Consider the following 14,848-nt stretch of genomic DNA (forward strand, 5'->3'; position numbering starts at 1 on the left):
CCCATGATCACCTCTTGGCGAAACTGACCAACTGTGGCCTCGGATCCACCACGATACACTGGCTGGGGAATTGGCTCCGTGGTCGGACCCAGAGGGTGGTAATTGATGGAAACCAATCGTCATGGTGCCCTGTGACCAGTGGGGTCCCCCAAGGCTCTGTCCTTGGACCCATATTGTTCAACATCTTCATGAATTATGTGGACATTGGAGTCAGAAGCAGACTGGCCAGGTTTGCCGATGACACCAAACTTTGGGGCAAAGCATCCACACCTGAAAACAGGAGGGTGATCCAGGCTGACCTGGACAGGCTCAGCAAATGAGTGGATGAGAACTTGATGGTGTTCAACGCCGATAAATGCAAGATTCTCCACCTTGGGAGGAAAAACCTGCAGCATCCTTATAGGCTCGGCAGTGCTACGCTGGCTAGCACTATGGAAGAAAGAGACTTGGGGGTCATCGTTGTCCACAAGATGAACATGAGCCTGCAAAGCGATGCTGCAGCTGGTAAAGTGACCAAAACACTGGCTTGCATCCATAGATGCTTCTCAAGCAAATCCTGGGACATCACTCTCCCCTTGTACTTAGCCTTGGTGAGGCCGCATCTGGAGTACTGCATCCAGTTTTGGGCCCGGCATTTCAAAAAGGATGTGGAGAGGCTTGAAAGAGTCCAGAGAAGAGCCATGTGCATGATCAGAGGTCAGGAAAACAGACCTTACAATGACAGGCTGAGAGCTATGGGGGTCTTTAGCCTGAAAAAGTGCAGGCTCAGGGGTGATGTGATGGCCACCTATAAGTTTATCAGGGGTGACCACCAGTATCTGGGGGAACGTTTGTTTACCAGAGCGCCCCAAGGGATGACAAAGTTGAACGGTTATAAACTACTGCAAGACTGTTTCAGGCTGGACATAAGGAAGAATTTCTTTACTGTCTGAGCCCCCAAGGTCTGGAACAGCCTGCCATCAGAGGTGGTTCAAGCACCTACATTGAACACCTTCAAGAAAAAATTGGATTCTTATCTTGCTGGGATCCTATGACCCCAGCTGACTTCCTGCCTTCGGGCGGGTAGCTGGACTCGATGATCTTCCGAAGTCCCTTCCAGCCCTAATGTCTATGAATCCATGAATTTAATGGAGAAAATCTGGGTTTTTCTCCTTAAAATGAGAAAATTCAGGTTTTTCTCATTAAAATGCGAAAATCCAGGTTTTACTGCATTTTTCCATCATGAACGGAAAACCCAGATCCCTGGCTACTACTAATGAAAGAAGGTGGGAGCTATATGAAATGTACGTGTTTGGACAGATAGAAGCTATGATGGTAGATTTGTAATCCTAAAGACTTCTCTGTATTGAGCTATTTGAAGTGATTCTGTAGGCACCTCTTTGCCAGCTAGGTTTCAGGCAGAGTGCCTTGCTCTCCTGCTTCAGTATGTTGTCTCCTGCTTGCGGTGTTCACCTTAGTACACAAGTTGATTCTCAATCTTTTTAGATGCAAGGCACCCCTTGGAAAATGCTAGCTGCTAGCTTTCACTCCTTTTTTGATTGGAAAAACAATAGGACAATTGTTCTGTGGCAAAGAACTCAAAAAGACCATAAAGGTCAAAATGTTTTGATACTATATACTCCTATATGAAATCTTTGGGTTTATCTTGTGAATCATTGGCAGATGTTTGCACACCTAATAGTGTTTATATTGCTCATCACTCTTAAAATGATTTTGCGCTAGTTGGTTGAGAATCACTGCACTAACTCTTTGCCACTTTGCCTTAATCTTAATCATAGAAATCATAGAAATTATGGGCTGGAAGGGACCTCAAAAGATCATTGAGTCCGACCCCCCTGCTCTGGGCAGGAATACTGCTGAGATCAAATGATCCCAGCAAGGTGTCTGTCCAGTCTCCTCTTGAAGACTTCCAAGGTTGGGGACTGCACTACCTCTTTGGGAAGTCTATTCCAGATTATGGTCACCCAGAATAAAGAAGTTCTTCCTTACATCCAACCTGAAACCATCCTCTAACAGTTTATCTTTAGAGCAGCTTTCCAACAACTTCAAACTGCTGAACTTTTAACTGTGGATTTAGCACCTTCAGGAAGGTGAAAAATGGTAAAATAAGAAAGGATTTTTCCTCCGGACTCTAGAGGGCAGAGAGAAGGATTAATAACAGCAAATTAGTAATTTATTGATAAAATTGTATGCAATAACACTGTAGCAAAACTCCCAGGTTTTTTTTTTTTTTAAACTTAAAAATGCATTCCCTCCCCTTCCCCAACCATTTCTGACTTTCTCTCTGCCCTCTCTATCCCTTATAAGTCATTTCAAGTAGTACTAGGTAAGCTAATTTCTTATACTCCCTTATAGTAACAAGCCCCTTTTATATTGTAAATAGTGTTCTATTACGTTTATATTGATTTTTACTGTTTTATATTGAATTTATATGATTTAGGCCTATAAAGGTCTGTAAAGTAATGTCAAGTAATGTCAAGTTTCCATTTTGTATGTCAAGCCTCCATCTTGTGTCCTCTGCCCGGGTGTAACCTATGTTGTAACTATGACTCATGTCTAACCAGTCTCATGTAAATTAGTTCCTGAATGAATGGGAATGAATGAGGGTGTTTGAGGTACAATGGTAGCAGGCCTCTGCTGAATCAACTCAACGACTGGACCATCAACTCAATGACCAAACCATTGCCTTGCATCGACTCACCCAGGAACCAGGGACCTCACCCAGGAACAGAACAGAAACCCAGCATTTGAAAGACAAAGACCCTACAGAAACCAGCCACCCCACCATCGTGTCCTACCAGACAATGAGGACACCTGGGTCTGCATGTAGGCATCTGAGCAGGACTGTCCTTGCCTGGACGTGTCCCTCCCATAGGAGACACAGGTAGCCCACCCCTATAAAAGGGGTGGTAGAGTGTTACCTCCCTAGAATGCCCTCTCCATCTGGACCAGCACTACGCCATGCCACCTATCTACCCAGAGACCCTGCTGGCAACCCCCTCTGGACACCTTGCTGGGGAAGACCCCAAATGGCCATCAAGGATCAACTCACAGCCCAGGATAGGTAGCTATCACCCACCTTCCTTCCCCAAGCAAAGGACCTGGACTCTGCCTCTGCCTCTACACACCTTGACTTCAATCCCTCCACCAAGACTTTTTATCTCCTGCTACCATTGTGTGGGTGTGTATGTGAGTGCTTGCATGTGTATGTGTGTAAAGGAACCAATAACTTCATGGGGCTGTGTAGTGTGTTGTCTGTTTAATAAACCTGTTATTTTGAAACCCTGAGTTGGATTTTTGTCTTATTGACCTCCCGACCTTCCTCCTTGATTTCCCAGCTCTCCTTTGGTTCTTTCTGCCTCATTACCAGCCCTGATCTCCCAGCTTTCTGCTCTTCCTTTCAGCCCCAATCTCCCAGTTTTCTGTCTCTCTATTTCCTGGCTGTCTCCTCCTTTCCACCACTTATCTGCCCCTATCTCCCAGCTTTCTGCCTCTCAGTTTCCAGCCCCCATCTCCCAGCTTTCTGTCCCTCCTGTTTCCTGGCTGTCTCCTCCTTGCTACCACTTGTCTGCCTCCAGATCTCCCAGCTTTCTGCCCCTCCTGTTTCCTGGCTGTCTCCTCCTTGCCACCACTTATCTTCCTCCTGATTTCCCAGCTTTCTGCCCCTCCTGTTTCCTGGCTGTCTCTTCCCTGCCACCACTTATCTGCTTCCAATCTCCCAGCTTTCTGCCTCTCTGTTTCTTGGCTGTGTCCTCCTTGCCACTTCTTATCTGCCTCCTGATCTCCCAGCTTTCTGCTTCTCAGTTTCCAGCCCCCATCTCCCCTGCCCCTCCTTTCAGCCCCAATCTCCCAGCTTTCTGCCTCTCTGTTTCCAATCTGTCTCCTCCTTGCCACTGGGCTTTTTCCCTTGCTTCCCCCTGGCACCACAGGACCCCAAATAACCCCAGGGCACATTAACCCTAAGTAACCCCAACCCCAAGTGACCTCGAGTAACCCCGGGGCACATTGACCCTGAGTAACCCCAAGCACCAAGTTACCCCAAACGCCCCCTAGTGTTAACACACAGCCATGAAAATGTGTGTTTGTATATGTGGACATGTGTGTAAACTCATAGTGGTGTTTATGTAGCTTGTGTAGTTTGTGTGTATATAATTTTGTATCACACCCTCCTATCTAACAGCACAATATTGGGTTCCCAAGTGTTGATCTGGCACGTGTCAAGCCAACAACACATGTATGAATTTATATTTGGCAAAAAATTTTAAAAGATATTTTCTCTCCCCTGAGGAATGTATCATTTAAAATTCCCAAATATGGCAAGGCTGAAATACTTAATTTTGCACATATGAATAATAACTGTTAAGTGAATAGAACTAACAACATGCAGAAAGTTAAATATGCATATAAGTCTTTGCAAATCAGGTCAAAGTTATGTAAATAGAATGTAAAGACAACAGAAGAAAGAAGACTTTAGAGAAAGAGGGAAGGAGGAGAACTAAAGATCATTTGAGTCACTTGTTTGAGACTATATAAGTGGATGAATCGGATAATACAAAATTTATTAGACTTTTGTGAGTGTTGATCTTGTCAGGAAATGCTTAAAATGGAGATTGGGAACAGTGTCTGGCCTGACAAGATGATCCTGGCCACTTGATTTGTTTATCATGTGAAGGCTAATTGGGGGTGTGAGGAAGAACTATAAATGGTAGGACTACACTCAGACTACACAAGTCCTCAGAAACAAAGATCCATTCAGAGCAACTTAATCATTTTGTGAAACATATATGTACACAATAATATAAAATACAGTGATAAGCTGTCATTATTTTAATTACTTTTGTTTAATCCTCCTACCCTGTACCATATATTATATCCTGTTTCCCAGGTTAAGGTAAAAAATGAGGAAACGTTTATTTTGCCTGTTTAAAGAACAAAAACACTTTCTCTCACATTCACATCCTTCATTATAATAATTACAAGAAAGATGCTCAGAAAAAAAATCTAATGGATATGTATATTTCTTTACACTAAGGGCAGAATTCTACTTCACTGCTAAGATGTATAAGCAATACTTACATGGTTATAGATATGTAAGTCACACAATGACATTCTACTTTGCGTTGTATAACAACCAATTGTGCTAGGATATGTAAGGGTACCTACAGACATTCAGGGGCCCCAGTCTACCTCATGGTGCTTTACACAAAGTGCCACGAATTAGAGAGGCCCTCCCCTCATGCCGACCCAACTGACATTCTCCTATTGTGAGGATATGTCTTGAGCCTGCCTGCACCATCTCTAGTCAGCAAGCAGGAGATCTCCAGCAGCCTCCAAGGCCCCTTTCCCCAGCCCTGTCCCATCCATTCTGCCCCCCAGCTTCAGGGCTGTCAGTAAGGGAGGGATAAGAGGGAGAGGGAGCAGCAGGCAGCTGCCAGGCTAGAGCTGGAGGGAGAGGCAGGGTGGCGTGGAGGCCCCTTGCCTCATGGGCTCCCCTAGATACCGCAGCTGGTGTAGTGGGGGGAACCAGGCTGGGCCAGGCTTGAGAGGCAAGGGGGCTCCTTTCTACCCTGCTCCCCTCCCCCAGTTCCAGCCAGGCAAAGCTGAGCTGGAAGCTGGTTCTGCTGCTGTCAAATGGCCGGGGGGGGGGGAGGGGTAAGGGAGCCCCCTCATGTTGTGGGCCCCCCCAGCTAACCTGGCAGGAGTATTGCGGGGAGCTGGGCAGGGACCACAAGGCAAGGAGGGGCTTCCTTCCCCAACTCCCTGCCTGGGCCTCTTGACAGTAGCAGCATTCTACTTTGGTTTTTGCCCGGCTGGAGCTGGGGATGGGGAGTGGGGTGGAATGAAGACCCCTTACATCACAGGCCTGGCCTGAATCCCCTCAATACCCCAGCTAGGGTAGGTGGGGGGGTCTGCGAGGCAACGGGCTCTGCCTTGTCACCCCGCTTCCAGCTCCAGTTATCTGTTCCAACCTTGCCACTCACCTCCTAGGCCACTGGGCTGTAGAAAGGGTACAAGAATCCTAGGGACAGAAAGAGAACAAGTCATAGGGTGCTTTATTCTGTGACTCTGGGAGGTGGCTGCTCTGACAGGATACAAGTGCACCTTTGCTTCCAATAATGCTTGTACATTTTGCATTACAGAATTGGAGAAATGATATAATTGGAGAAACAATATAAACTGTAATTGGAGAAACAATATAAACACCATGGGCGCATCCAGATAAGCGTGCATGCATGGTCTGTGGAGCCTCAAACCTGTTTGAGGCATTGCAAACTACACGCAGCGCATGTGCAACTGTTTGCCATGCTGCAAATTTGATACTGGGAACTCCTGGAACTGCTTTAGGTGTCCTCCATGTCTTCCAGCATGCTGTGAGCTGGGAAAAGAGGGGAAATGGCCATTTCCTCAAAGTAGGGCATTTTACCCTGCACCAAATCCCATATGCAATGGCATGCACAGCGGCAAAAAGCAGCAGCACAAATTTGTGCCACTGCTATTTTTGCTGTGGCAAATGCACACCCCTGCATATGGGGATGTGCCCCACGGAGGCAGAGAACAAACTTCTTAACATCATGCTCCACCTGCCTGAAATGCCCTTCTCATGGGACTGCAATTGATGCCTACACTGTGCTGTTTGGAAAACCTTCAAGTTGCTGTCTTCATTACAGTATAGTTCATACTGTATAGTTCAGGAGAGGCCTCTTCAGGGACATTTTCCATAATCCCTGGAAGGAAAAAGTGCGTGCTGTGATGAATAGAGGAAGGAAAAGCCTCATGGATTGGTAGTAACAAACCTCAAGATCTTTGAATGTCCTTTCAGAAAAAGAGAGCCTACATGTGTACAGTGCTCAGCATTATCCAGCCCCAAACTGGCTTTCAGACACTAGCCATTTCTCTTCACTGTTAAGCCTCTCCTGGAATCACACTTCTATGACACCTTTTACCATGCAGCCAGCTTACAAAGAAGGGTAGAGCGGACATGCAAATTATAACTTTTTTTGCAGATCACCCTGTGTATTGCAGGCATTGATGCAATTCCATTGGGCCACATCTTGCTCCCTGTTACTATAATATAATCCATAATAGTGCGATTACTTCCAATGGCAGGACTCCAAATGTACATCAGTGTGCATGAAGCATTTGGCATTCAATAGTCATTGGATGAAGTGCATAAACAGCTTTATGAACAGGGACCAAAGCCCAGGACTCCTTCACTGCTAGAGTAATCCCCTTCTCCTTTAGCCACAGAGTAAGGCTTGTTCTTGCTTACTTGCGTTCCTTCTGGCCCCATGCCTCTTTCCTTCTCTCTTGTTCAATTGTTTGCATAGCCTAATCATGGACATTTGGGGAGGTTAGGTTGCATTAAAAATGGCCACCCAAGCTAACTTAGTTTGCCCAGGTGTGGACCTTACGCTACTTAGATGGATCTAAGTGTGAACTGTACAGAAATTTAGAACAGTTAGATCAGTCTAAAAATGGCTGACCTGATCTAAGTTGACCTTACCTCTAAGGTAGTCTAACATAGATCAGATTGGCTATTTTTTAGACCAATCTAATTGTCCTGAACTCTTGTACAGTTCCCAGCACAGTCCCAGAGCTCGGAAAGCCCACTCATCCCCAGCCAGGGCTGCGCTACCCCCTCCCTGGCACCAGGCTATTTTTAGGCCCCCAGCCCCTCCCCACTGTGGACTAGCCAGCCCCCCACTGAGACTGACAAACCTCCCATTCCATAAGCTGCTCCCAGTTCTGTTTTTACCAGTATTTGTTACTTCCAGGAGCCAAGCAAGTAAGTCTGGGTAAGGGGAGAAATGGGCGGGGGGGGGGGAGGGTTGTTCGCCAGGGGTATGGAGGGATTGTTCATCAGGGGATGAGGGTAGTCAGTGAGCTAAAAAATAGCCCCTGGTCCTGGGGGTGAGAGAAAGACCCCCTAAGTCCCCCCCATGGACCCTATAAGCCTGATGATCCTGCCAAACCCTCCCGGACCCAACCAACCCCTCCATGGACTCCATCTGCTACCTGATCCTCACCTGCCCCGCAGTCTCCTGACCCCCCATCCCTTGCCCCCTAGAGCCTCCTGGGGACCCTGTTTGCTCCCCCAATTCCCTGATCTCTCCCACAGATCCCACTGGCCCCCCTCAATCCCTTTGCTGACACCTCCTGGTCCCCTGTCTACCTTGCCTGCCCCCCAACTTTCTCACCGCCTTGAGCCTGCTTGTCCTCCCAATCCCCTAAAGTCTCCCCCAGGCTCCCCCAAACGTACCTTAGATCAGGTGGCCATTTTTAACTTAATCTAACATCTCTCCAAACTCCCCAAATGTCTGTACACAGGTCCATAGCAAAAAGGACCCACTCCTTCCTTTTAGACCTGGTAATGCTAAGTCACAGTTTTTCTCTTTGTCTCTTTTGTCTGTTTGCCTCTATAATGAGGCAAGTCTGCTTGAAGTGATTGAAGACTTGTCACATGTTACAGTGCCACTGGAAGCAAATTAATGCTTGAGTATCCCACGTATTGATGTTAATATCAGATTGACCTTCAAAATCTCCTTGACTCTCTTCTTTTGCCCACCCCGAGAGCAGTGACCATTGGTGAGTTGGGAGTATATAATCTATTTCAGGAGCTCGTTGTCAAGCATCTTCATGACATGTCCTGGAGTTGATGGTGTATAAATTCAATGCTGGTAGAGTTTTCTTGAGCTGGCATTCATTTTTCTGTCCTTCCAACTGATATGGAAGATTTTTTGAAGACATCACTGATGGTAACACTCAAAAGTTTTCAGGTGTTTCCAGTATGTCATCCAGGTATCACACCCATACAGCAGGTAGGAATGTCAACAGTTTGGTAGAAAAGAAGTTTGGCTTGGGTCCTGGTTTTGTGATCACTTAAGAAATTATTTTGGAGACATCCAATGTTGAATATTGTTGTCTATATTTACTTTTTGGGAAAGGTGGCAACCTCAGTAGGGGAAATGTTCAATATTCTCTAAACACTGTGTAATAGGTGGAAGAGTGGGTTGGTAAAATATTTTGTTTTTTGTGAAGTTGAAAGTGAGTCCAAACATTTAGTATATTTCACAGAAGCAATCAAGAATGACCTGGAGCTCTTCAGTTGAGTGGGTACATACAACACAATCATCTGTGTATTGAAGATCAGTAAAGGAGGCGATGATTATATTTGGAATATAACTGGTTGATATAAAAGAGATTCCCATCCATGTGATACTGGATGCTGACTCCAAGTGGAAATCTATCAGCAATGAGAGGCACAATAGTTGAGATATGGATGGAAAATAATGTTGGTGCAATCACACATCCTTGCTTGACTTCAATTCTAACAGTGAAGGGGGCTGTTTCTGAGCCATTGCTTAGGATGGTTGCTGTCACATCATCATGAAAGAGTCCACTGATGGTAACAAATCTTAACAGGCATCCAAATCTCATCAGCTCTTCAACAGAACTTCTCTTGATCAAATCAAGGCCTTAGGCCAGTGAATGCTAAGACTGAAATAAAGATTTTAGTGTTGCTCACGGCACTCCTGTAGCTCTTTAGCAGCAAAGATAGTATTTCTTGTACCTCTGAGTGGTCTGAAACCACACTGAGACTCAGGTAGTATTTCCTCAGCAAGGAAGGTGAGTCTATTGAGGAGATTGCAAATGAGGATCTTCTCAGCTGCAATGCATTCTATCTCCTTTCTTTAATGTGGTAACAATTTTGGGTATGCCACAGTCCCACCAATATGCTATTATTTTTATTTGCCAGCCAAAGCATTGACTCATAAGCATTCTAGGTCCTCTACTTTTGAACTTTCAAGTAAAGTAATTAATGGTATCTTTGACATAGAGTAGGCAAAAGGGGTGGTTGGGAGCAGGCAGGGGATGGCATCCTTTCCTTCCTAAATAGGAAGTAGGAAGTGATTCAAACATTCCGAGTATAAAAATCCTCCATGTTTTACCAGTACTTATTATGGCCAATGTATTTTTAAAAAATGGGTTTTCATACTTCTTATTGTCCAGGCTTGCAGCATCAAGAAAAAGGCCTTGAAATAATTTCATGGTGTCAAGGACAGGTTATTAATGCTAACAATACCTTGAATTTGAGTTACATGGTTGCACCACATTTATCCTTTGCTGTCTTTCTAAATATTTTAGTCTCAGTTACACTGAACACTGCTATTTGCAGCACATTTGAGTGGTGTCCAAAGGCCCAGTAAAGAACAAGGCTCCTGTACTAAGTATTGTACAACCAAATAATCTGGGACAAAGTGTGCAAAATGCTTTTCGAATAGTGAAAACCATATTTTTGTATCACTTATTTTTACATTTTAATTATCCTCTACCTTTGAAAAGTAAAAATGGCTTCTTAGAAGTCAACATGTTTGAACAATACTTCAGAAAATAAGGTCTAACACTTTATGCATGTAAGTAGTTCACTGTGTTCAGTATGAGCACCCATGAATTCCTCAGTGGGGCTTCAGTAGTATAACTAAAAAAAAATATTTACCTGTACATGCATTTATATTATTAGGCACATGCATGCAATTTTACTCCAAAGTATATTTTCTGTAGTTAATGAACAAACTTTAGAAAGAGGTTATACCAAACCAATAGAAACAATAATATGGTTTAATCAGCTTGCATCTGTATACAGATTGAGGTTGGATACTGAACAAAAGACATTTAATATTATGATTTCTCACACCCATTATGAGTCTGGACGGGTGTACTCCTGTTTAAAATAGCAATTATTCTGCTTTGTTGTTTCCTGCAGGGTCAAGTGCTCTGGCCAATAAAAACAACTTTGTACTTTGCTCTCTGGATTATTCACTGCAACACACATGCAGCTGGAAGCCCGGCAACACTGGGGCTGCTATTTTCTCAGGGCTGCCATTGGCATCCTGGGTGTATTGTAGCTGTTTGCTCAGCTCCACTGCAGTGAAGCTGACACTGCACTCAGCACTTGAGTGGCCAAAGCTTTTCCCTGAGCAGCACCAACCACAGGCAGAAGTCTGGCTTTGGGCTCTAAGGAAGCTTGATATAGATGTAAATGTATGTACATATACACATCTACCTATATCTAAATAGGTATCTATGTGTGTGTGTGTGTGTCTATATATAATATAGCTATATAGATAGGTAGGTATAAATAGGTATGTGTGTGTGTGTATACACACACACATATGTATACACATATATACATATACACAATATATGTATACACATTTTATATACATACATATGTATATACATATACACATATATAAATATACATGTATGTTTATGTGTGTATATATGTGTGTGTGCATGTGTGTGTATGTGCATAATACATACACACCTATTCAGAACAGTCTGGAAAGGGCACATGTACATAATTTTACTCCAAAAAGTGGATTTTTGGTAATTAATGATCCCTGACTGACATCAGGCCTCGCTGAGGCTGCAGCACGAGGATACACTGGCCAGGGCCAAGGCTCACCCCCGCGGTGCCCGGGCGCAGGCTGCAAGGCGGGGCAGGAGGCCCCCCCTGGACACACCGCCTGAGTTGCTAACGGCCACCCTCCCGGGATGACGTCACTGCCCCCCGGGCACTGAGCAACTCCGAGTTAACGTGAGGGGCTTCAACAGCCACCGCGGAGCGGGCGCGCCGCACCGCGCCAAACGCACACGACCAGGGAGTGAAACAGGGCTCTCCAGAAAGAGGATTTCCGGCACCCCCTTCACCTCGCATTCGGGTCCCTGGTGAACCAATGGGTGGCGGGGTAACGACGGCGGCCGGGCAGGTAACGCCCGATGACCAATCAGAGGCAGCAGCAGTCCGCAGAACAGGTGGGGGCGGGGCTCGTTCTCCCCGCCCCCCTCGAAGCCCACCAATCGGCGGGCGGGAAGGACCCTCCCTTCCCTCCCCTGCCCCGCCCTCCTTCGGCATCTGAGCGTGTTGGGGCTAGGAGCCGGCGCGGGAGCATGGGCTGAGCGCGGGGGGCGGGGCCACCTGACAGGAGCGGCGGCGCCGGCCGAGCTGGGACGCGGGCACCGCCAACCGCCGCAGCCAACTGCCATGGGGGCGCGGCGCGCGGCGGAGTGAGGCCGGGCCGAGCCGGGGCCATGGCTCAGACGCTGGCGCCGCCTGAGACGCGGAAGTTCACGCGGGCGCTCAGCAAGCCGGGCACCGCGGCCGAGCTGCGGCAGAGCGTGTCCGAGGTGGTGCGCGGCTCCGTGCTGCTGGTGAGAGGCGGGCGGGGGGAGGGGGCGTCCCGGTGCGGCTAGAAACTTCCTCCCCGCGTCCTCGGGAAGTTTTGGGGTGGAGCTGGGGGGTCGGGCCCGGCGTCCGGTTCCTGCCTGCCGCCTGCCACCTGCCTGCGCCCAGGGCCCGCAGGGCGGCTCCTCCCTTGGCGGACGGTGGTGCCGGGGCGGGCACGCGTGCGTGCCTGCGTGTGCACAGACGTGTGTATGTCTGTGCATTTATAGGTATGTTGGCTGTGTGGTAGACGTGTGTGTGTGTGTGTGTGAGGTTCCTATGTGTACGTGGGGGGGTGTATGTTCTCTCTCCAACATACTCTTATATAGGTGTTTGAGTGTGTATATGCATCCCCATATATAGGGGGTGGTGTACACGTACACCCCCAGTATATACGGGACTGTGTATCTGTGCACATACATATACATATGTGCATGCACACATTTCCTATGTTTCTTACATACACACAGGTTTTTTAGTTGTTTCCTCACATGTGCACACACCAGTATATGGGTGTGTACATGTATGTGCCTGTAAAAAGTGTGTGTGTATATACCTGTATACTGGGGTGTATGTGCGCACGCAAGCTGGAACCCCCTAGTTCTCCAGTTGAAATTTGCTTTTCAGAGCAGTTTATTTGGTCATGGGAAGCAGCTAGGCTGGCTAAATGAGGATTTTATAGTGTGGTCCTATCCTGGGAGTTGGTGTATTGTGCTCTGCATCTGGCTCATGCTGGTGCTGAGGCTCCTCTGGCCAGGCTTAGCGCTGTGTTGTTCATTCCTTGCTGTGCAGAGTGAAACCCTGTTTGTTTCTCCAGGCTACCCACAGTGGTGGTACCCAATAAATGTAAATGCATGAACAATAAATATTAGTTTTAGTCATGCAAACGAAAATGTTTTTATTGAATAAAAAGATGACCCTACTGAGTTTATATCTGGCTCTACTTCAAGCAATGCCTAATAGATTAATTAAGCAACATAAATGATCAGTGATATAGGAACAATGATTTGTGAGGAAAGCTTGGAAGACCTGGGATGCCCTTCCCCTCATTATTCTCTTCACCAGAGGAAGTAAGGGGATCTGATAACAGTCTTCAAACACCTGAGGGGTGGTTATAAAGAAAGTGATATGTTGTTCTCTGGCTGTAGAGTAGGGGTTCTCAACCTTTTCCTTTCTGAGGCCCCCGCTAGCATGCTGTAAGACCTCCACAGCCCACCTGTACCACAACACAGCTGTTCTGCATATCCGGAAAGAAAGGCAGGGAGGGGAGCTGCAGGGGCATAAGTGACAGGTGGGGTGGGCATTGGGGGCCACATGCTTCCTCAGATTTGTACACTCACAGCAAGCATGGGGCTTCAGCCTAGCCAGACTGGCATAGGCAGGAGTCACCTCTGTAGACCAGTGGGTGGGACCTCGCATGGGAGGGCAGAGCAGGGCAGTGAGATTTGTTGCTGCCGCTGGGACCTCCACGCCGGCCATGCTGCTAGCACTGCAAGGAGTAATGGCCTGGAGGGAGGAGGCTGCTCTGTTTTTGCTTCTTCCCACTGTCAGTCATTTGCATGCTGCCTACCTCTGTGACCCAGTTGCTGCTACCAGCCCCCTCAGACTGCAGCTCTATGCAGAGGGGATGTAGGGGGGAACTGTGCAGACCCATGGACCCCTGACACCTGCTTATGGCCCTCCAGGGGGGCGCAGACTCCTGGTTGAGGACCATTGCTATAGAGGACAGCAAGGAGTAAAGTTGTTAAATAGCAACAAGAGTAGGTTTGATTGGATTTTAGGAGGAACTTCCTAACCATGAGGGTGGTTAAGCACTGGTATAATTTACTTAGAAAGGCTGTGGAGTCTCTATCCTTGGAAGTTTTTGAGAGCAGGTTAAACACACTGGTTTGGATGATTTAGGTGGGGGGGGGGGTCCATCCTTGAGCAGAGGGTTAGACTAAATTGACTACCTGACAGTTCTTCCAGTCCTACCATCCTTTGATTTTGTTAAGAGATTCAAAGTTCCTAGTTGGAAATAAAAAGTTTTCAGTCTCTGGAGTCTTATTACTTGCCTTGTGATTGTATCAATGCTAGGCAGGCAAAAAAGAGTATATTTTAATGTTGGCTGACATGCTAACAGTTTTTCCTTTTGAAGGCAATGGGAGTGACATGGCACAGAGGTAGTTTTTTTCCACAGTCCCAATACAGCTGAATGTTTCTGTTGAAATGATCATTAGAAGAAAATAGTTAATGTTCATAGTTGACACTATTTAGGTTAATTGAACAATTTCTGTTCCTTAGATCTATTCTGTCGGGACATTTGAATTATGAGACTATAGGACTACGTTTGCACATGTTCAGAAGGCTTCTTTGCAATCAGAAAGGCTATACATTTTGAGTTTAAATTCCCCAGAAAATGTTGGAGCTATTGGAAAAGTGGTAGTGCATGTGGCAAGTGGGATGCAGTCTGATTCTAAGTGGTACTTTTTTCAAAGTACTGTGCTAATGTCATGATGACCCTTTTGAAGGTCAACTGGTTTGGTATTAAAAATGAACAGAACTTAAAGTACTATATACAGTTAGGTTAGTAGGTAGAATAAAGTTCCCAACCTTTCTTCTTTCTCTAAGTGTTAAATC

The 14,848-nt window shown here is 46.4% G+C and overlaps 1 protein-coding gene across 2 annotated transcripts in view; it reads left to right on the forward strand.

Annotated features, from left to right (window-relative positions):
* The first annotated feature begins 11,960 nt into the window (after positions 1-11,960).
* The window catches only part of DOCK9 (dedicator of cytokinesis 9), a 277,662-nt gene continuing 274,774 nt past the window's right edge, over positions 11,961-14,848 (forward strand). Inside the window, exon 1 of one of the 2 annotated variants that reach the window (XM_019486925.2) lies at positions 11,961-12,216. In XM_019486925.2, the coding sequence (XP_019342470.1) occupies positions 12,097-12,216 (120 nt within the window). In that variant the 5' untranslated portion in view covers positions 11,961-12,096. The remainder of the gene's footprint in view (positions 12,217-14,848) is intronic. The other variant, XM_019486921.2, reaches the window with a different exon arrangement.

This window comes from Alligator mississippiensis, chromosome 1 (genome assembly GCF_030867095.1).
Source record: "Alligator mississippiensis isolate rAllMis1 chromosome 1, rAllMis1, whole genome shotgun sequence".
Classification (NCBI taxonomy): domain Eukaryota; kingdom Metazoa; phylum Chordata; order Crocodylia; family Alligatoridae; genus Alligator; species Alligator mississippiensis.